Source organism: Stenella coeruleoalba (genome assembly GCF_951394435.1).
Source record: "Stenella coeruleoalba genome assembly, chromosome: 6".
Classification (NCBI taxonomy): Eukaryota; Metazoa; Chordata; class Mammalia; order Artiodactyla; family Delphinidae; genus Stenella; species Stenella coeruleoalba.
Window position 1 is genome coordinate 34,500,121 of NC_137151.1, and position 24,188 is coordinate 34,524,308.

Below are 24,188 nucleotides of genomic sequence, written 5' to 3' on the forward strand. Positions count from 1 at the left end.
ACAGGAACCCCCAAACATTAAAACCACCCTCTCACCGGGAGAATGGGCCAGGCTCGGTGGAGGCCGGGCAACAGGCCTGAGATAGTACATGCGGCCACGTATGGGTTTAGCTCTCTGTGTAACATCTGAATGTCAGCAGCTCTGCTCTTCCAGCCATCTGGTGCTTATGTATGTAGTTACAAGTAGTTGGTATTTTTAATACAAAAGGGAATACAAGGAACCTGGAACAAGGTAGTAATCGCAAGTCTACTAACAGTATTATGTGTCTACGTATGTGGTTATTATTTGGATCCTGGAAATGGAAGCAAGACTTACCATCACCTGGCTGGGGTGTGAGTCTGTCCTCACCCTCAGTTTTTGAAACTTCTTCCTGGCTCCCAGCTAACGGTTCAGGTGCTGAATGTGCAAGGACTTGTTTTTCCCCGTCAGAACTAGTCCATATTTTTTCGGAGGTGTCTTTCCGAGAATCATCTTTCTCGTTTCTGTTTTTATACTGGGTGTGGTGGAGGCTATCTATTTGTAGAACAAATTTATACAACAAATAAACAAATTAATTTGTTTATTAAAATCAAACAAATAATTTACATTTAGGTAAAGTCATTATGTACTCTAAGCCCAATATAGAAAAGTAAGGTTAAAAAAAAGTCACAGCTAGGTTTTATAAAAAGAAACAAAGTCAACAATGTTTGTTCTTTCTTTCAAAACATGCATCGGGAGTCACTAAAGACCAAGTACTACTCTAGGTGCTGGAGAGGCAGAGCAGAAGACAAGACAGAAATTTCCCTGCTTCCTGGGGATTCCATTCCAAGGGGCAGAAATAAACAGGTAAACAAATAGGATCTTTTCAGATAAAGAGAGTAAGTGAGTAAGGGGATGGGGTAGGAGGAGAAAAGTCAGCAGGCCCTTTTGAGCTGAGAGCTGCTCAGGAATCTAGGAAGCCTGGCCCCAGGGGGCCTGTATTCTTAGATTAGATTCTTAGTGTAACTGGAAGCCATTAAAGGGTTTTAAGCAAAGGAATGTAATGATCTGAGTTTTTAAAGGATCACTCTGCTGTGTAGAGAAGGACCAGCCTCAGGGAGGCTTCTGAGGTCCTGAGAGAGAGATGATGGTGGCTTCCAGTGGGACGGTAGCAGTGAAGATGAAGTGGCTGGAATCAAGATATATTGTAGAGGTTATACTAGCAGAACTTCATGAAGTGGCAGGAAAGGGAAGAATCAAAGATGCTGCCTCTAGGTTTTTTTAACACGATGTGGGGAAGATGGGGGGAGAGAAGATTTAGTGTTAGATGTGGTGGTGGTGAATCAAGAATTCCATTTTGGACAAGTTAAGCTTGAGGTACCCATTTGGACATCCAGGTGGAGATGTTACATAGGCCACTAGATACATCCAATCTGGAATTCAAGATACATCCAATCTGGGCATATGAGCTATAAGATGCTGAGTATAAGCACTAGCTGTTAAGAACAAAGCACAATACTAGTGTTCAATGTATATTATACCAAATTTTATCTAACATACTAGAGACTGCATTAGCAACCTTTATAGGACCTTCCAGTCCTATATCTTAATATTGCTCCTTTAAGTTTTTGAATTCCACTGTTTCCTCAAACTGTTATATGGCAGGTATTGATTTAAAAATTTGGATGAATTATGGGGGGGGAGGGATAGTTAGGGAGTTTGGGATAGACATCTACATACTGCTATATTTAAAATGGATAACCAACAAGGACCTACTGTACAGCACAGGGAACTCTGCTCAATATTATGTAACAACCCAATTGGGAAAAGAATTTGAAAAAGAATGGATACATGTATACTATAACTGAGTCACTCTGTCATACACCTGAAACTGACACAACATTGTTAACCAATTATACTCCAATATAAAATAAAAAGTTTAAAATAATAAACTAAACTAAAATGTAGATGGATTAGAATTAATTCTGCTTTTTAATGCTTTTGGGATGCAACCACACCAAGGTTGGAAATCATTATGTCAAACTGCAGTAGTATTAATCTAATAATTATAACTATCATACACAGTAATATCACCATTACTTAGAATATGTATTGCTCTTGGGGACTTCCCTGGTGGCACAATGGTTAAGAATCCGCCTGCCAATGCAGGGGACACGGGTTCGAGCCCTGGTCCGGGAAGATCCCATATGCTGCGGAGGAACTAAGCCCATGCGCCACAACTACTGAGCCTGTGTGCCACAACTACTGAAGCCTGCGCGCCTAGAGCCCATGCTCTGCAACAAGAGAAGCCACCGCAATGAGAAGCCTGCGCACCATAACGAAGAGTAGCCCCTGCTCGCTGCAACTAAAGAAAGCCTGCGCACAGCAATGAAGACCCAACACAGCCAAAAGTAAATAAATAAATAAATAGATTGATTTAAAGAAAAAAGAAAGAATATGTATTGCTCTTAATCAGACTGTTTCATATTCACAAAAGGTGTTTTGTTTTTCTTAGACTGCTTGACAGTTTGCTTATTAAATCATGGTTCTAGAAATCTTCATTGCTGCTCTTAGTATCACAGAGAAAAATCAGAACTATAAAACCCTTTTAGGACTTCCCTGGTGGTGCAGCGGTTAAGAGTCCACCTGCCAATGCAGGGGACACAGGTTTGAGCCCTGGTCCGGGAAGATCCCACATGCCGTGGAGCAACTAAGCCCGTGCGCCCCAACTACTGAGCCTGCGCTCTAGAGCCCGTGAGCCTCAACTACTGAAGTCCGCATGCCTAGAGCCCGTGCTCCGCAACAAGAGAAGCCACCGCAATGAGAAGCCCACACACCACAAGGAAGAGTAGCCCTCGCTTGCCGCAACTAGAGAACGCCCGCACGTTCAGCAACAAAGACCCAACTCAGTCAAAAATTAAAAAAAAAGAAAAAACCCTATTAAACTATGATTTTTATTGCTCAGTCACTCAATTTATAGACTTCATGTGAACTGATATTATTTTGTAGTCACGAGATATTTTATTTTTATTGCCTGTAGCAGTTGGAAATTGAATGAGATAATGCAAATTGTGGGAGATATTATATGGAATAAGCTTGTGGCTCCAATTTAGTTCATAGACAACAGGTGTCCACATTACAAATATAACCACCCAGATGGCAGACTTGTCAGTTTTGGTAGGAACACCCAGAATTGAAGGAGGAAAGACTCAGCTACTGATTACATTTTCTTTCACATCAAAACTAAGGCAGAGGAGAGCAAGGAAAGCAGGAAGGAACTGGAGCATCAGAGCTTCTATCTTTGCTGAGTCTTCGTTAATGTCAATACTCAGAATAATTCACATAAGATGGAAAAGTGGATGTGTATAATTATTACAGTTGATAAAATTTTATTTTATTTATGATCTTTTCCAGTTTCCAAAACGGTCAACTTGGCATTTTCAGTTGCCATAAAAATGGTCTCTAAAATTGGAAACAAAAGGAATACTAATGATCTTTTCTTAAGACAACCACAGTTGTTAATAATCATTTCAAAAATAAAACATCAGAAAATGGCATATCATGCTAGAAAAATATACTCTGGGGTATGTTTATGATTTCTAGTTTTAAATAGCATGTTTTAGAAAAGAATAAATTCATAAAATAGACAGGAAATTGGTTTTTAAAAGAAGATCTATAGAGGAATTTTTATGATTTGTCATGGAAGAAACATTGGCACAATGTATATTTTACTAGGCAAAGAAGCTACGCTGGATTCATTTTGCTATTAAAAATAATAATCTGTAATTTATTTAAAAACGAGTATTATCTACAAAAGAAAGAAAACAGCAGGTCTATGACTATAAGGCATATTTGCTGCCATAGCAACAGAGCTTCTATTCCTGCCCACTGAATTCACATCCTGTTGGCATTAATCAGAAATGTCCATTTGTGCCAAATTAATGCCATGTCACAGACGCTGGGGGATATACATTCTTGACAGAACTGGGAGATTTTCACATTCCACAAGGGGATAAATTCACAGTCTTCACTATGTGAAGTTCTTCCTCCAGCTTAAAAGCTAAAGTTGGTACCCAGTCACACAGATCTCTGATGATAGCAGTTGTCTCTAAAAGCACAGGTTATCTGAGGACACCACTGACAGCCCCCCTCATGGTTGCCCTCTGTGTACTCACCGGCACTGCCCTGAGGATTCTCACACATTTCACAGCAAGGTAACACTGAGTTATTAATATAGGTGCAGAGAGCACACTGCCAGCCTTCACCAGGAAGGGGTGGAGTGGTGGCCTGGGCCTTGGCCTCACAGACCCTGTCCATGAGCGGAGCTTTGGTCTGCCCGGGCTGGGATGGTTTCTCCTCCAGGGGACTGCAGTGGTCATCGGTGGTGACTGATTTCATTTTTTTAGCTTCAGGTTCAAGATCACTTTCATAATCTCTTGTAGCTGTTTTTCCAAGGTCTGCAGGTACTACAGTATTTTTCTCCTGGAAGACCCTTGATTCATCACAGGAGGTCACCAACTGTCTCTTCTTAGGGTTTGGTAAAAAGAATGATCGAATATCATGCTGTTTTTCTTTTTCAAACTAGGAAAAATAAAGGTATTAAATTAAGAGGCTATTGAGTATGTTCTTCCTAAATGAAACAGGTTAACAAACTCTTTTCATTGGCCATATTCCTTTATCTTTTGAATCTCTTGTTGGAAATGAATTCAATCATGCAATGACTCTTCATATATCCATACATGTAGAATACCACTAACACCTCCATATACTTTCTAACTTTTTTTTAGCACTTACAATGTGCCAAGTACTTTATATAAATCGACTCATTTAATCCTCATGCTAGCTCTGTGAGGCAGGTACTAGTACTGTTATTCTTCCCATATTTCAGATGAGGACACTAAAGCTTTAGAGAAGTTAGGTAACTTGGCTATATGAGTTATATAATAAAAATATACTTTATAAACTATCTGCTCTAGATGTATGTCAAGGAAAGGAGGCCACTGTGTGTTTAAAAATTTCAAGTCAATCAAGACCTAGAAAAATGTTTTCATGACCAAACCATAAACACGAACAATGTTCATAAACAATATGTTTTTCATATTAAAATACTTTCCTGACCAGGGAGTATTTTTCAAATAGCATTAAAGATATCAATTAGAACAGCTTCTTTAATAGACACAATTTAACAATTATCTTTTTTTTCTTTCTTTTTTTTTTTTCTGCGTTACTTGGGCCCCTCACTGTTGTGGCCTCTCCCATTGCGGAGCACAGGCTCCGGATGCGCAGGCTCAGCGGCCATGGCTCACGGGCCCAGCCGCTCCGCACGGCATGTGGGATCTTCCCAGACCGGGGCACGAACCCGTGTCCCCTGCATCGGCAGGCAGACTCTCAACCACTGCACCACCAGGGAAGCCCAATAATTATCTTTTTAAGAAATATATCTCTCTTTTCTAAGAACAGCAACTTCACTGTCTCATGTTTTTCATCTTCTTTTCAATGTGTAAATCTCAATCTCCTAGAGAAAGGAGGATACCCATCTCCACAAATGATTAGCCAGCAGTTAAGGTAAATTAAAGGAGTTAATTTTAGAGCAGTCCTGCTAAGGCCTGAATTGGGTACCATGGTGGACACACACTGTGCCAGACTGCATTTCCAAAAATGGTCATACCAATTCTTATCCCATTTCGTGTACTTGTGACATTGACACACCTACATTTAGAGGTGGGGTCTGTGTTCCTCTCCCTTGAACCTGGGTGGACCTTTGTATCAGTCTCAACCAGCAGAATGCAGTGAAAGTATCACTGTGTGACTTTTGAGGCTAGGTTCTAGAAGCTAATGTGGCTGCTGGCACTCTGTCTCTTCTTCTCTATATCTTTTGGGAGGGACACTAGCCTTTGAAACATAGCCAGCATGTTGTGGGGAAGCCCAGGCCACATGGAGAAACCATGTATGGGTATTCAACCTGACAGTCCCATGTAGGCCCCTAGGTGACAGCCAGCATCCATTATCAGACATGGGAGTGAAGAGGCTTTCAGATGTTTCCTGCTCCCAGTCTCGGGATCTTCCAGCAAAGGTCCCAGTCCTCATGGAGCAGATACGTCATCTCCATTGTACCCTGGTTGAATTCCTTATCCACAGAAACCATGAGAAATAATACATAACTATTGTTGTTTTAAGGCACTAAGTTTTGGGGTAATTTGTTATGCCACAATAGATTACAGAGACAGACACTATAGATAATGACATCCAAATATTGCAAAGAGATAGTTTACATAATAAATCTTATCTTTCTTTCTTAGTAGTGTTGCATAAGAAAGATTTAGCCAATTAATGGAGACAGAAGGATTAGTGGTTACCGGGAGCTGTAAGAAAGGGAAACAGGGAGTTATTGCTAAATGGTTACAGAGTCTCTGTTTGGGGTAATAAAAAAGTTTTGAAAATAGTGGTGATGGTTGCACAACATTGTGAATGTAATTAATGTCACTGAATAATACACTAAAAATGGTTAAGATGGCAAATTTTACGATTATATATAATCACAAATTTTTTAATTTCAAAAAAGGTTAAAAAGGTAAGAAAAGAAGAAGGAATATTTATGTTGTTCCCATATTGGTAAAATTAAAACATATATTATAGGAAAAAAGGTACCACCCCCCAATAATGTACAACTTTGATTTTGTATGACTGTTATTTATATATTCTCATATACTATTAAAAAGTTATCTAATAAGTTGTGGAAGTTACAGAATTTAGATTAAAATATAAAGAATGAAATCAATAAGACAAGATTTTTAAAACAATGCACAAGGGAAATTCTAAGAAAGGGTGGAGGAAAGCAGAGAGATTATCAGACTAATGGAGTTTGGTGTTAAAAAAGTAACAAGGATACAAAGAGAGTTATGCATCTAAAGAGAATGTTCTATTCCATATAATAGGACTGCAAAGAGAGCTTATAGAATTTTGAAAATATTGGCAAATGTTCAGCAAATGTGAACAAATTCTACCGGCTATTTCTAGTTAAACCACAATGATTTTACACGACAGGTTAACTTTCTGAGTCCCTGTACATGTCTGGAAATGAATGACCTGATTTTGCCCTAACTCTCAGTAGTTTTGTTGGGCATACAATTCTTCAAAATCTTTAAAGACATTGCTCTATTTCTTCCAACATCTGATGATACTGACAATGTTCCTTTGTAGGCTGCAAACTCTTTCTTCATTTTAGAGGCTTCTGGGGCCTTTTTATCCCTGGTATTCTAAAATTTCACAATGATCAATGTCTATATATCTCTATCTGTGTCATCTATATCTATATGCTTTCTGCCCAGCACTCTGAACACCTTATTAATTTTGTATAGTATTGATCATCTTTAGTTTTTAGAAACTTCTATTCTTCCTTGATAGTTTCTTCCTCTTCATTTTCTCTTTTATCTTTTTCTGGAATTCCTGTTAGCAGAATGTTGAACCTAGATATTTATGCCATCTTTTGTTCTCATATTTTCCTTCCTTTTGTCTTTTTACCCTCTAAACTCTTGGCGTTTAGCTCTATTTTATCTTTCAACCCTTCCATAACATTATTTCAGTTTGGCAGTCATATTTTTAACATCTGTGTTCTTTTTTTGTTCTGTTTTTTGTTTGTTTTGGCTGCAGTGCGTGGCTTGCAGGATTCCTACTTCCCCGACCAGGGACTGAACCCCGGGGCCCAGCAGTGAAAGCGCTGAGTCCTAACCACTGGGAATTCCCTCTAATATCTAGAAGTTCCTTCTTGTTCCTTTTTTTTTTAAATAGTATTCTGATTTTATTTATATTTGCAATGTCATCTCAAATCTAAAACTACAAATTAGTTTTTAAAAAGTTATCTCTATGATCAATTCTTGTATTAGTTTATTTTTGTTCACATTTTTCATGCCACAGATTTCCTCCTCAAATTTCCAATGACCTCATACATAAGAATGAAGGAATAGGAGGGTTGCCTAGGAACTTAGGACACACGGGGCTTATCACCAAGTAGATAGAGTAGGACATACTGATTGAACGTGAGGGGTGAGGAAGATGGAGGGGACCACAGTGATACTCGGACTCCATTGCAGGGATGACATTTTCAGTTACTGTAATAGGGAATATAGGAAGATAAATGGGCTCATTAGAAGACAAAAAGAGAAGAGGTAAGGAAATAAAAGTTCATTTTTAGACATGTGTGAGGACTGGTGTGTGCCAGGGTAGCGAGTTCCAGGAAGCAGGTCCAGAGTTCAAGGGAAAGAGACACCTGGATTTGCACATGTGGGAACCACTGACATACAGAGGTGGTTACAGTCAGAGGCCTGGATGTCATGAACAAAGGGAGGAGGAAGTAAGAAAAAGTAAAAGTCATGGACATGAGCAGAGGGACATTAAGGGTGGAACGAGGAGGAAGAGATACCGAGGAAGGGAACAGAAGGAACAGTAAGAAGGGTAGAAAAGCCAGGAGAGTAGTGGCTTTAGTGTGCCTGTGTTTTGGTTTCCATTCATTATCCTAGGTACTCAGGGAGCATTTCAATCAGAAAAACCCATGTCCTTCAGATCTGGGAGATTTTCTTATATTATTTTTTCTTCCTGTGTTGTCTCTGTCTTTTCTTTCTGGAATTCCTATTAGGCAAAATCTTCTGAACTGATCATTTGATCTTCTTCACTTTTTTGCACACTTTTCCATTTCTCTTTGTTTTACTTTTTGTGTGATTTCCTCATTGTCTTCCTTTCCATCCTTGTCAGATTATTATTTTCTGATATTACAAGTTCAATTTCTAAGAGCTTTTCCTCGTTCTCTGATTTTTCCCTTTCCTTGTTCTTGTTTCTTGGGTGCAGTAATTTCTTTTACTTCTCTGTGAATATCAATGAAAGGCTCTTTGTTTGTTTACTTCAGCTCATTACACCATCTCTGCTTCTTTTGTATCCTTTCTTGTCTTGCATGCTTATTTTTGTCTCTGCATCACCCATGAGAGGATTTCCTCCAAACTTGGTGGCCTTCACTGTCCATTCACATTTAAGAATAAGACACTAAAATGCCATTGGAAATTCCAAGTGGGGGACCTCACTAAAGGTCATCAGTGACTGTTTGTCAGGGGGTCCCTTTCAGGCTCCATAGTCTTTTTTGGGTCCAGTCAATTTCTCCAGAAAGGAGTCCTTCAATCTCCTGCCGGAAGGATACAATGCTGGCTACCAGTGACCTGGGGGCTGATCAGGAGAAGGGTGCTAAGGATTTCACCATTGATAATGGAGTCTTCCAGTTAATATGTTTATTTTCAGTTTACTGCCTTACCCCACTCCCTCAACTGGCCCTTCTCCTAGATATGCTTTTTAAAGAGGAACAAGTAAAACAGCTAAATAAAATGTCAAAAACAAAGAATACAAGAAGTAAAATAAATAAAATATATAAAGCAGGCCACTGTCACCTATGCTGAATAATAACATCAGCATCTTTTGTCCCATGCTACATTTTAAAGGATTTGTTTCCAGCTGTCCAAAACATTTTAATCCCTCCATCTCCCCGCCACCAAAAAATAAAAATTAAAAAGATTATTTCAGATTTGTTTATAAAAAAACAACCCTCCCCAAAACCTAAGAAATCTTAAAAAAAATTCTCAGGGCCTTAAAATATCAGGTCTTACAGCTGACCTCTTTAATTAAGCTATTTAATTAAGACGTTTTAAAAATAACTTCATTTACTATGTAAGCAGTGACTAATTTTAGAAATTAGCATTTGAGAAACTCCCATTATGTATCAGAAGCAGGTTGAGAGTAAAGGTTAGCAGTGACTGACAGCAATCAGAAATTGATGTATACCTCCACCACAACAAGGGTTAACTTACAGTGCCTGGGAGTAGCCAGTATGGGGGCAATTTTGAAATCATGGCTGCTTGGGTAAAAATAAAGTGAGACTGGAGAATATAAAATACAGAAAAGGAGCCGTGGGTGGAAAGGGGATCATTTTATATAATTTTGGGAACCAAAGGATACACTTGAGGTATAATTTTAGAAAAAGGAGAGGACAAGATTAATCAGTAGACTTTAATGTTATGATGGCTAAACTGCACAATGATGAATGTGGTTACAGGTAGTGGACCTTACGAGTTAGTGCCCCAGCCACAGGGCTGGCAGAAGCATAAGGCCTAACAGGAATAATAAAGACTTCCTTTGAGATAATCAATTAGAAACCTGGTCTATATTATCAGTTGTATGTTTTTAGATTGAAGCCTCTGAGCAGTCAGGCAGGAAGTTGGTTGGTTAGGTTTCTCTGACATTCAATGGCTATGACTGACAGAGAAATAGGTGAGAAAATCTCTGGGACACATCCTGACGATAATTACATGCATTAGGTGGGAACAGAGAAGGGTTAAAAGGTTTACTGAATAGGAGTTCTTAACTTGGGATCCATGGGCCTCTCACAAGAGGCCTTCAGTGAGCCTGAGAAACCCCTGAAATTGTCCATCCAGCTCACATCCGCCAAGCTGTCATCACCAAGGAGCTGAATGAAATCATCTCCGGTGCCGCAGCTCTGGACTAATGAAAATCGAGTTTCATCCTCAGACAAGAGGTAAAGAAGATTCAGCCAGCTGATTTTGTTTTTAGCTTACTGTTGTCCTTGTCAGAAGAAATTGTTGGTCCATTGGTTAAATTACTAAAGATAGCAAGATATTTGTAAATTATCTTACAATAAATCTTACAGTAAATCATGACTATTTGTAAAGAAACTGTATTAAGTGACCCTTTTAATGTGTGATGAATAAGGAACTTAAAAGTAGGTGTTTCTAAATAAGAGGAGCAATCTAAGATTATAGTGATTTTTATCACAAGGCTTTGGAGAAAATACAGTTAAGTCAACATGCCTGTGTAATAAGAAATGTAGAAAACAGAAGAACATATTCCTGCCCTCAGTTATACAGCTGACACTCAGTTACTGTGTTCCTGTCTTTTGTTCAATACTGTTTTTGAAAAGCAAAAGAAGAAATATTGCTTTTGGTGAGAAGTGCTGGGAATAAAAACTGCAAAATGCTTAAGGTGGCAAAATGCGTGTGTTTATTTGAAAGGTTCAGGGACCTAATACATTTGCTCTGTTTTGCACCATGGTAAACAACTGCTCTTTAGAGACAAATCCCCTGGCCATGATGATAGGATTAAAAGTCTGTTATTAGAACCGAAGGAGAGGAAAAGGAAATCTGGTTAAACTCATAAAACACAATAAAACACTTCAAAGCCTGGTGCCATTCCAGTGCAGCACACGTCACCAACAAGAGCACTGGTGTCGGGTTTAATAGACTTTGATCAAAGGGCAGCTCTGGGGGAAACCAGTACTGCCTCATGTCTTTCCTCTCCTGTTCCCCAAAGAATTAACAAAACCACCGTTTACAAATGGGTGACTGGGACATCTTGCGGGTCTCTTGAATGGCAGGCGACTGATGATTGGAACTGGAAGTAAAAAGGCTTCACTAACATTTAAACAAGCCAGGGGATATACAGTGACAAAAGTAGGGTTTCAGTCATCTAACTGAAAAATGAATTTAAATTCTCCTAAAAAAGAAATGACTTTTTCAGATTTCACACAATGTCCATCCCCGTGTACTAATTAAATAAAATTTTGGCAGTGATCCACTCGTAGGCACAACAAGTTTTTCTCTGTGGGCATAGAGAAAACAAAGCAAACAAAATAAAACAACACTCTGGTTAAAAAACCAAAGTGGTAAAAAGGAAAATGTTATTACTTATTTTTAAAGATGACATCAAAAGCAGTGTAGGCTGGGCTTCCCTGGTGGTGCAGTGGTTAAAAATCTGTCTGCCAATGTAGGGGACACGGGTTCGAGCCCTGGTCTGGGAAGATCTCACATGCTGCGGAGCAACTAAGCCCGTGCGCTACAACTACTGAGCCTGTGCTCTAGAGCTCTGAGCCCGCATGCCACAACTACTGAAGCCCTAGTGCGCCTAGAGCCTGTGCTCCGCGACAAGAGAAGCTACTGCAATGAGAAGCCCGCACACCGCAATGAAGACCCAACACAGCCAAAAATAAATAAATTAAATAAATCAATTAAAAAAAAAAAGCAGTGCAGGCAAATGTCTTTGGTAACAGCCACCTCAATAAGGGCAATTAGAATTCACAGCAAAATATTACATATAACACAGTGCACGGATCACTAGAACATGACGGACAGGGGTAAATTCATCAGGGCCGACGTGCCATAATCTCTCTCCTAAGCTCTAGGCCTGACCTCCAAATGCCTCACAGACATCAGCTGAGTGGTTCAGAGGCTCCTCAAACTCCAGGGGGCCTGAGCAGGGTCTTCACTCTGCCCGTAAGCCTGCTCACCTTCTACCATCACAATCTCTTTGCTCTTCACTGTTTACCAAATTAATATGAAGTCCTCTGCTATGGATTCTCCAGTTTTAGACTAAACTGGATCACTTCCTATGGCTTCCATTTGTCCTGCCCTTACCTACTGGCATGCCTCTGGTTATGGCATCTCCCTTAAATGCCTGCTTCAATCCCTTCTACTCCTCCTGTACCTGCTGCTGTTAGACAGGTACCTCCTAGGCCTCACTATGATGATTCTACCTCTGAAATGTCTGGCATTTTTCTATCTCTATTCCTACTACCACTGTTAGGAGTTCAGGGTGGAGTTTAGTGCCCCATACCCCGGTTGGGAATCCCTGACAAAGGAGACTTTTATATAGTAATAGCCTTATGAATAAAAAGGAACTGGCTGGGGCTTCCCTGGTGGCGCAGTGGTTGAGAGTCCACCTGCCGATGCAGGGGACACTGGTTCATGCCCTGGTCCGGGAAGATCCCACATGCCGCGGAGCGGCTGGGCCCGTGAGCCATGGCCGCTGAGCCTGTGCGTCCGGAGCCTGTGCTCCGCAACGGGAGGGGCCACGGCAGTGAGAGGCCCACGTACAGCAAAAAAAAAAAAAAAAAAAAAAAAGGAACTGGCTTTAGTAATAAACGTGTAAGTGCCTAAAAGCACCCAAGTAAAATTTGGTAAAAGGTACATTAAAAAAACCAACCAGAACCCAAGGCCATAATGGGACTTCCTACTTCTCACCCCAAATCGAACAGAGAAGACTACAGGGCCTGCTTCCGGTGGAGACATAGTACAGGAGAAGCATGCCTCTGTGAAGCACTAGCCCTGAACTGTGGCCCAAGTTCTCAGGCTGAAAAAAATGAGATTAACAACTCCTCCTCTGGGGTTGGGGAGAAACCCCTGAGGAGTGGAAACAGAAAATCCCTTTACCACAGGTTCAAACTGGATGGGAGGGAGGGCAGAAGAAATCCATTCCCCAGATCCCGCTGCCTCCAAGAATCTCTGTCCCTTCTCCCTCCCATTCATTTCCCACACTGCCACGAGGAGCACCTTGAGAAAGCAGAAATCTGACCATGCTATTTATCTGCTTAAAAGCCTCTGATGACACTACACTACTTCCCTAGGATACAGTGCAACTTCTTGGCATGGCATGCGTGGGCTCCACTCCATCTGATTGGTGCCAAAGGTTCAGGCTTCCTCTCCTTTGACTCACTTCTCAGTGTGCCCTGCACTCACACATTTGCATGGAATTACCATTCCCAGGACGTCTGTTCCTATCACTGGGCTTTGGGGCATGCTTTTGGTGGTCCCTCTGCCTGAACCAGGACCCACTCCTTTTGAACTCATTCTTCATAATCCAGCTCTGATGTTTTTCAAGGGAAACTTTCCCACATGCCCCAAGTATTTATTTATTCTATCCTATGTTTCCAGAGCCTGGTTATATATCTCTATTTTCACATTTATTATATTGCATTAAAATGATTCGCTTATGATCATCTCTCCCAGTTACAGAGTAAGCTCCAAAATAAAGTTAGCTGTTTTCCTTATCTTTGCACCTAGCATATAGTCTTTTTAAAATAACAGCTTTAGGGACTTCCCTGGCGGTCCAGTAGTTAAGACTTGGCGCTTCCACTGCAAGGGGCACGGGTCTGATCCCTGGTCAGGGAACTAAGATCCTGCTTGCAGTGTGGTACAGCCAAAAAAAAGAAAAAAGAAAAACAGAAAAAAAGAAAATAACACCTTTAGTGAGATGTAATCTATTTATATACTATAAAATTCACTCTTTTAAAGTGTCTAATTCAGGGCCTTTTAGTATAATTATGTAACCATCACCACTGTTTAATTGTAAAACACTTCCATCACCCTCAAAAAGAAACCCCATACCAAGTAAGCAGCCTCTTCCCATCCCTCCCTCCCTCAAGCCCCTGGCAACCACTAATCTACTTTATATCTCTATGTACTTGCCTATTCTGGCCACTAAATATAAATGGAACCAAACAACATGTGGCCTTTTGTGTCTGTCTTCTTTCACTTAGCAAAACGTTTTCAGGATTCATCTATGTTGCAGCATGCATCAGAACTTCACTCCTTTTTATGGCTGAATAATATTCCATTGTATGGAGATATATATATATATATATATATATATATATATATATATATATATATATATACCATATTTTGTTTATCCGTTCATCAACTGATAGACATTTGGACTGTTCTCAATTTTTTGGCTATTATGAGGCATGCTGCTATGACATTTATGTACTAGGTTTTATGTGGATATATGTTTCCAACTCCCTTAGGAGTACAGAATTGCTGAGTCATACATTAAATCTGTGTTTTTACATTTTAAGAAACTGTCAGGCTGTTTTTCAAAATGGCTGCACCATTTTCCATTCCTGCCAGCAGTGTATAAATGTTCTAATTTCTCTGCATCTGTGCCAATACATGTTGTCTGTCTTTTTAATTTTAGTCATTCTAGTGGGTGTGAAGTGGTATCTCCTTGTGGTTTTGATTTGCATTTCATATAATCTTTTTTAAAATTAATTTTTATTGGAGTATAGTTGACTTACAATGTTGTGTTAGTTTCTTTCCTTTCTTTTTTTTGAGAAAGATGATTCTTTCTTTCTCTTGGCTGTGCCGGCTCTTAGTTGTGGCATGCGGGATCTTTGTTGTGGCATGTGGGATCTTTAGTTGAGGCATGCATGTGGGAACTAATTCCCCGACCAGGGATCGAATCTGGGCCCCCTGCACTGGGAGCTTGGAGTCTTACCCACTGGACCACCAGGGAAGTCCCTACAATGTTGTGTTAGTTTCTGCTGTACAGCAACGTGAAAGAATTATACATAATAATCTTAATAACTGTTTATATAATGAATAATCTTTGAATACCCTATACATAGTAAGACAGGCTGGGACATGGGACCTGGGACCCTTTGCTGCAATGCTTGCACCTGAACAAACGTTTCCTCCAGCAACAAAATACAAAGAAACTATAAGAAACTAAAAATAACTGTGTGCATGGCAGTTGGGGCAAATTATGGACACCAAGATGCAAAAAGACCAAAAAGCCCAACTGCCACTTCTGAAGAGCCGGGAGCAAAAGCAGGGGGTTGGGCGCAAAAGCAGCGACTGCACATGCTCCCTACACAAAACACCACCGAAGGGGTGGGCAGACTACTTAAGCCCCCACTCCAGCCTGACCCCTGGACACACCCCTACCCTCACCCCACATAAGGATCCAGCTTACTCCCCCTGAGCGAGCAAGCAAGGGAAGCTGTTGCTTGTTCCCGCTCCCGCCCCTGCTGCAGCAGGGGCCCCAATAGAGCCTTGCCTGAATTTCTTGTCTGGCCTCTGATCAATTTCTATTGATTAAGGAGGCCAAGAACCCTGGTCCGTAACAGTAGTAAACATCCCATAAACACTAGCTAACCAAACTGAAGTGTTTCAATGTTCTTTTCATTCCACAAATAACTGTTGATCCACAATGGGCTAACTCTAATGCAACTAGTATAGTTTGGCAAGGTTATGAAGGTAGACTTTGCAGCAAAAAGGCCTGAGTTCAAATCCCAACTCTGCTACTTACTGGCTGTATGAACTTGGGCAGGCAATTTAATCTTCCTGAGCTTTAGTGGGGGCATGGTAACAGTATCTGCCTTATGGTGTAGCTGTGAAGGTTAAATAAGGTCATGAGTGTTAAGGGCTTGGCACAGTGGCTATGGGGAATACTCAGTACATGTTAATTATTTTCACTGAGTGAAATGAAGTCATAAAGGTAAACAAGAAAAATGCCTAATAATAGCACTATATGATGTAAGCTGTGACAGAGAGATTTATGTCTTTATCCATAACAATGAGGCTACCCTCTTGTTCTTATTATTAGGCAATTATGCAAACTAATTACATCATGTTTACATAATGGTTTGAATTCTAAAATACATATTAAATAAATATTCTAATTTAAGATGTGTTACCTTCAAGAAAGTAGTGTTTTAGCATACTGAGAAACAAGAGATTTGGGATAAGAATGATTTATACTTCATGAATATAGAGCTCTTGTGGTCAACTTTCTTTTTGCTTTCACTGTTTTTTAAAGTAGACCATATGTGGGAAACAAGGTTATTTTTTATATGTATGAGACAATTTCTTATTTGCACTTCTTAGCTCACAACAAAACAAACATTTTGTACAATGCTGGCATTTAATAAAAAATGTAAAGCTTATTTTTGAAGTTTTGGGGCATATTTTTAAATTTCACAGCGTGGTTAAGAGTTCTCATTTTCAGGGACTTCCCTGGTGGCGCAGTGGTTAAGAATCCACCTGCCAATGCAGGGGACATGGGTTCGAGCCCTGCTCTGGGAAGACGCCACATGCCATGGAGCAACTAAGCCCATGTGCCACAACTACTGAGCCTGTGCTCTAGAGCCCGCGAGCCACAACTACTGAGCCCACGTGCCACAACTACTGAATCCCGCGTGCCTAGAGCCCGTGCTCTGCAACAAGAGAAGCCACCTCAATGAGAAGCCCATGCACTGCAATGAAGAGTAGCCCCCACTAGCCACAACTAGAGAAAGCCCGCGCACAGCAACAAAGACCCAATGCAGTCAAAAATAAATAAAATAAATACATTAAAAAAAAAAAGAGTTCATTTTCAACTACATAGAATTTTTTTTTCAGCAGACCAGTAATCATCCTGTATATTTTTAATGCAAATATGGGTGTTTCAAATGTAAATTTGCTTTGGGTGAAGAATGTTCTAGGTGGCCTTGGGAACAGCAGACCAGGGGACTTAAGAATGATTATGACAGAGAAAAGGCAGGGTGTGAGCCAGGTCAAAGATGTAAGTACTACCACAAGGAAAGGAAGATGAGACAACCAGGGAGAGGCTAGTGAGAAGAAAGGAAAATCGGGAGATAATTGAACTAAAAGCCTACAAAAATGAAAACAACTGCTGAGGGAAAGCAGAGACCACAGTGTGGCTAAATTTGGGAACTATCTAGAGATCTGTTCCAAAATGGAAAGAGAACTACTGTCTGAAGTAACGAAATGGAAGCAGCTCTGGCTCAGCGAGATTTGGAGAAGAGAAACCAAGCAGAAAGAAGATTTATCCTACACAGGAGCTGGACTTGTTACCCATATTAGGTTAGAGTCCTTTCTTTTACTTATCTATGAGTCTCTTACACACCAAGTTTCTCTTCAGATACATTATTTTATATATATATAAAATAAATGAAAGGGACCTCAGAAGCCATCTAGTGATCTAGGGACTTAAAATGGCTGCATAAATGCTGCTGCTGGCTCTTATCCATTATGGGCCAAAAGAGGACCAGAAAAGGTCCTAAAGAGGTTAACGGAAGGGCCCAATTTCCCACAGCTATGGCTAAAAGAAGGGATACCCCTGAGATGATGGCAGGAAAAAATGAAAATTAGAGAGGCAGGCTTCCTATTTGAATACTCCACTCATTCTATTTTATTCAGAAACAGCCTGTAGTTACTTGGAAATGACAATATAGAATAATATAGCTCATACCTTTCTCTCCTTCCATCTGGAGATGCCCTACTTTATCACTCCATGGAAGCCAATGTAGGAAAATCAAAACACTGCAAAACCAAGAGTACTTAGAAGCCATGCACATTCAAACGTAGAATAAAGGAAGAAGCTTGAGAAAGTGGATTGCATCTGAGACAGTCACCCTGGTGATGGACTCCCAGGCGGGACTGGTTACTAAAGGGATAGCCACCTAGGCTTTCCTTGTGGTGGTGGAATTATTTCTTTTCATTTGAGTTGGACTTCAATTTGAGTTTCATCTGGGTTAATAAATAACTGCTTTAAAAATGTAAATATATCTAGGATCGGTAAAGAATTGTGACTCATACATTTGTGTGGATTAATTCCATGCAGGGTGTTATTTAAATACTTAGCAACAGCTACAGCAGGGGTATGAACCAGACTCCTAGAGGCCCATGCTGTGCAGGATAACAAGGAGGTCCAGGAGGCCCTAGCGGTGGGGTGAGGGAGTGCAGTGAAGGGACTGAAGAAGTGGCTATGGACCGTTACCAAAATACTTAACATTTAACAGCCAGTACACCTATATCCATATATACTGGTAGAGTACTAGCCCCAGTTCCATACATTTTTTAATCCCAATAAATTAGCTGAGTTATGTGACAGACAGAGAATTCTGATTAAGAGAGGAGGGAGACAAAAATAATGCCGCTCTGAATGAACCCCAGGGGAGAAAGAAGGCAGGAAAGAGCAAAACTAATATAAAAATTTTTTTCAGGAAAATATTCTCTCATCCTCCTTCTCTTCTTCCTAACCAGAGGTCTCTCTGTCCCCAGGACCCATAATCATACTAATATTAGCTCTAGGTTAATTCACAGAAAACAATTTGCCAAAAGCCCATATGCTGAAAGTCAATCCACCTGAAACCCAATTCACTGAAGACCAACTTGCCAAATTTACCACATTTATTGGCCTTCTAAAAAATCATTTATAGAGTCCACAGCATTTTGAATGTGATGATACTGGGAGGGTTAAGAAGACTATGGGGAACTAGGGACCCAAGGACCTGGAGTCTCCTGACTCTTTCTGCCTCAGTTCATCCTCTCCCTGCCCTGCAGACTCACTCTCCGCACCCCGGTCTCCTCCTGTTTGAGCCTCCTGGTCTTTCTTTCTCTAGAGCTGACGGCCGGGGCTGAGCCATGCACTGACTAACACATAGTCTGTTCCTCTGGCCTTGGAAGGTCCCTCTTCTTTGCCCCAGCTCTAACCTCCAGCTGCAGCAGCCAGATGCCGGGACAGAGATAAAATGAACGTTCCTTAAAATGCTGACACTACAGAAATATTCATAAGCTGTTAAAAACCATCCAGTTAGAACTGTTATCAACATTTTAGTTAAACAAGTTTTTGATGACAATGGGCAAAATTAGTTAATTTGGCAAAGTTTAATCGGCAAAATTGGAAGTATCCTAAAAATGCTAAATGTAGGCAATTTTTTTTAAAGGCTTTAAAAAAGGATCTGAAAGACATCATTATAGATAGAAAAATTCCCATAGGAAATGCTGAAATTCTGGCAACATTCAGAAGAAAAACATGTTGGTTAAATTTCCTTAGGACCTCTCAACAAATTGAACATTTCTTAAGATGCATGAAGCTGGAGGGTATAAAGACAAAAACCGATGAGCAGCAACCTCACCTAAGGTCCTTTAAAACACACTTCACATCCTGGCCAACAAACAAAGAAACAAAAACAAATACAAAGCAAAACAAAGCAAACTGAACAAATGGTCTCCACATTACAAGATTCCAGTTTATATAAAACCATCTGTGTAAAAGACATGCATTGAGAAATCTGTGCAAGGTAACACTGAACTATGAAAGATAAACACCTAATTCAGGAAAGCAAGATTTGGTAAGGATGACTAGGCAATTTTTTTTTTAAACTTTGTACACAGATATACATTTTTCTTCAGAGACACTTAAAAACAATAAACATGTATAAATGTGGGAAGATGTGTTTCAAGTTCTTAATATTTATCTTAGAAACTAACTCAGACATAGTTCAACAGGGAATTTTAGAGAAAGAACAAGTCATGGTTTTAGTTATATTTTTTAAATACCTATGACATCTATTGATTTTTATAGACCAAAATATAATATAATAAGCACTACTAAAAGAAAAGTTTTTAAAATAAAAGAAAAATGTCTTAGAAATAATTCTTCTATTTTTTTAGCAAATTTGACAGAATGGCATTCTAGTGTTCTAGAAAAGAAAAATATACTAGCCCTCCAAATAGGATACATAAGAAACTTAGTAAGATTCCACATAAAAAACATGTTTTTATGGAACTAAACTTGACATTAAAATTTTAATTTTGCATTATGAGAAAATGTGTACAGACTTCAATTTCATTCCTATAATATCTGATCCATTTTTTCAAAAATTAAAATTAAACTCCCCATAACTCTCACACTATATTGCTCCAGAAGGGCTAGGAAAAAAAGCAGACAGTTTGAATGACTATAAGCTTCTCTACTATTTCTTATTCAGTTTATATATGGCCTGCAAAAAGCATCTGTTACTGTACAGAGAATATAACAAATATCCATATACCCACCATTCAAAATTTATAAGTACTAATATTGTAATAGTTACTTCTGATACTTTTTTAAAATGAAAGAAATAAAATATTTCTGATAAAGCTGCTACCACATTTTTAGTCTTCCTCAGACCCATTCTCCTCCTCTTCCAGAGGCAATAAATTTATTATGTATTCTTCCAATCTTTGTTTATATATATTATTACATATATATGTATTCATAAATACATAATATTTGTGTGTATGCTCAGCATTTAAAAAACTAACATTATGTTTTCAAAATCTGATCATGTTAATGCATATAAACCTAATTCATTCATGTTAACTTCTAAGTAGTATCTTATGACAATTTATGTAGCCATTCTCCTACTGAAAGGCATTTTGGTTGTTTCCAATTTTCTGCATTCTAAAAAATGACTTGGTACACATCCTTATACATGTACCCTTATACACACGCAGGAGAATATATCCCTAGCAATGGAATTGTTTGGTTGTAGGAATGAGGTACCACCTCACACCAGTGAGAATGACCATCATTAAAAAGTCAACAAATAAGAAATCCTGCAATCCCACTCCCAGGCATATATCTGGAAAAGACGAAAACTCTAATTGGAAAAGATAATGTACTCCAATGTTCATAGAAGCACTATTTATAAGAGCCAAGACACAGAAGCAATCCAAATGCCCATGTTTAAGAAGATGTGGTATAAATATACAATGGAATATCACTCAGCCATATTAAAAATGAAAAAAAGAATGAAATAATGCCAGTTTTAGCAACATGGATGGATCCAGAGATTATCATAGTAAGTGAAGTAAGTCAGATAGAGAGAGACAAATATCATATGATATCACTTATATGTGGTATATATATATATGTCACACAAATAATACATATATATACACACACACAAATAATGCTGGAGTGGGTGTGGAGAAAAGGGAACCCTCCTATACTGTTGGCGGGAGTGTAAATTGGTGCAGCCACTATGGAAAACAGTATGGAGGTTCCTCAAAAAACTAAAAATAGAGTTGTCATATGATCCAGCAATCCCACTCCTGGGTATATATCTGGAGAAAACTCTAATTCAAAAAGATACATGCACCCCAATGTTCACTGCAGCACTACTTACAATAGCCAAGACATGGAAGCAACCTAAATACCCACTGACAGATGAAATTGTGGCATACACACACACACACACACACAAACACACACAGTGGAATACTACTCAGTCATAAAAGAATGAAATAATGCCATTTGCAGCAACATGGATAAACCTAGAGATTATCATACTAAGTGAAGTAAGTCAGAGAAAGACAAGTATCATATGATTATCACTTATATGTAGAATTTAAAATATAATACAATTGAACTTATTTGTAAAACAGAAACAGACTCACAGATAGAAAACAAACTTATGAATATCAAAGGGGAAAGGGAGGGAGGGGAGGGATAAATTAGGAGTATGGGATTAACAGATACAAACTACTATACATAAAATAGATAAACAACAAGATCCTACTGTATAACACAGGGAACTATATTCAATATCTTGTAAGATCCTATAATGGAAAATAATCTGAATATATATATATATATATATATATATATATATATATATATATATATATATAGCTGAATCACTTTGCTTTAGACCTGAAACACAATATTGTAAATCAACTATACTTCAATAGAAAAACCCCAAAAACAACAACAAAAAAAACCAAACCAAAACATAAAATAAAATAAAGGAGCTTCCACTAACCAGATCTTTTAAAAAAAAAAAAAGGCAAAGATTATAACACACTAAATAATAATAATAGAATCCCCAAGTTCATAATGATATTTTTTTTTAAATGAAAAGCTTTTCTTCACAGAACAGCTAATAAATAAAGAAGCAATGATGGAATTGGAAAAAACACTATTTCAAAACTGGTTCAGGCAAAGATCAATGAATGCTAAAACCACTGTGTGAAAGTTTGGGGAACAGGATAGTCACGTGATCTCAAAGTATCACACCATAGATTACATACTGATTGTAAAGAGAAAAGGGTACCTTTATGAATTTGTCTTATTTTGGTGAAGCTAGTTTCTTTTCATGTTTTTTCCTATTCTGGTCTCCTCTGATGCTCACATTGTTTGCCTATTTTTCTGTTGGCTTGTTTGCTTTACTAATTGAATTGTATAAATTCTTTATATACTTTGGACACTGTAATGCAAATATCTTTACTGAGTATGTGACTTGTGTATGTTACTTTTTGTGGCAAATTTAATACATCTTTCCCTACCCTCAGGGTCACAGAGATAGTCTCCCATATTTTCTTCTTAAGGCTGGATTCTACTTAGCTTGTTTTTCTAAGGACATGAACAGTAAGCACTGATCTATAACTGTTGGAAGATACAAGCCACTGTTGCAGCCTCCTTATAATCAAAGTCATCTTTTAGTTCTTAGAGTTTTTCCACCTTTATGTGGAGGCTTTTCAATAGCATGAACGATTGAAAATTGCTATTTAAAACAATATATGATAAAGTTATATATTAAAAACAATTGAAAAGAATGTCATATAATCTTACATGAGTGAACAACATTTCATTCCTGAGCTCTTCAGACTTTTCATTTGGAGTCCAAGCTTCAGCAAACTGCAGGAAATCCCATTTTTCCTTATCACCCTCCTCAGCCTTAAGTTTTTCCTTCCTACCATTCAGTGTGCTCCCTGTAACCTGAGCCTGTAAGATGATAAAATATATGAATTTTACAACAGGTCACCTCACAGCTGACATTTACTAAGTAGTAACTTGATTTTGCATTTAAATCACAAGCAATCCAATAAAGAAAATCTTACTGTTTCAACTTATCAAGGGCTTTAGTAATATAATTATTTATAATTACAACCAAATTGCCAAGTCAATGATTCCTATGCTTAATGAGGAAAAGGTTAACTAGAGAAGCTATACTATTTGCTTTTCTCATAAAAACTTTTATTCTAATATTTATAAACTTTGAAATTGAACATACATATGATTGGCCATTTTGAATATCTATACTCAGTGCTTGAAAGCCATCCTCTAGACCTTAGTCAAGTCCTTTCTATAAACATCCCTCAAGGTTGGGGAGAAGAGACAGCTGAGTGGACGGAGCAAGCAACATCCCTAATACCTTTGCTAGAATCCGGGTACAGGCTGTCCTCTGTCCAAAATTTAGCCCGGAACTCAAGAATCCTGTTGAAAAAGGGTTTATTCTTAGCTCACAAAAAGCTAAGGGGTTTGAAAGCATTTTAGTTCCTTACTAGCTCTTCCTCCCCTAGCTGCTAAAATGGTAGAAGAAGGGCTTGGAAGACAATAGGAACACACATAAATTCATGTCTGTCTCTCATTACTGAGGATAGCAGGTAGAGTACTACCAATTGAAGCCTTTTCTGGACTTGGTCCCTATCAACATCAATATCTTAGTGTACTTCGATATCCTTTGCCTGAAAACACTAAAACTCAGCCTCTTAACTCATGCAGGCTATGGGTAATAATGAGTAAGTGGTAACCTGGTTTAAATTCAAGCTTTACCTTGCGATTCAACATTCCCCACATAAGGGTGTCTAGAGTCCCATTTGCAATAAGGTAGTGAATATTCACAGAACTGCACTGTCCAATCCGGTGAGCACGGTCTTCTGCTTGTTTTATGTGTCCAGGGTCCCAATACAACTCAGCAAATACAACATGACTTGCAGCAGTAAATGTCAAACCCTAAGCAAAATAAAGAAACTGAGATGCAAATAAACTGAGAATTTAGCATAGAACCA

The 24,188-nt window shown here is 38.8% G+C and overlaps 1 protein-coding gene across 10 annotated transcripts in view; it reads right to left on the bottom strand.

The window, feature by feature from the left end:
- ZRANB3 (zinc finger RANBP2-type containing 3) overlaps positions 1 to 24,188 on the bottom strand; it is a 362,989-nt gene that overhangs the window by 126,336 nt on the left and 212,465 nt on the right. For 9 of the 10 annotated variants that reach the window (XM_079924961.1, XM_079924959.1, XM_079924962.1 and 6 more), the window contains 4 exons: positions 23,953 to 24,132; positions 22,969 to 23,121; positions 4,134 to 4,539; positions 316 to 513 (listed from right to left, as the gene is read on the bottom strand). In XM_079924961.1, the coding sequence (XP_079781087.1) occupies positions 316 to 513; positions 4,134 to 4,539; positions 22,969 to 23,121; positions 23,953 to 24,132 (937 nt within the window). The remainder of the gene's footprint in view (positions 1 to 315; positions 514 to 4,133; positions 4,540 to 22,968; positions 23,122 to 23,952; positions 24,133 to 24,188) is intronic. The other variant, XM_079924967.1, reaches the window with a different exon arrangement.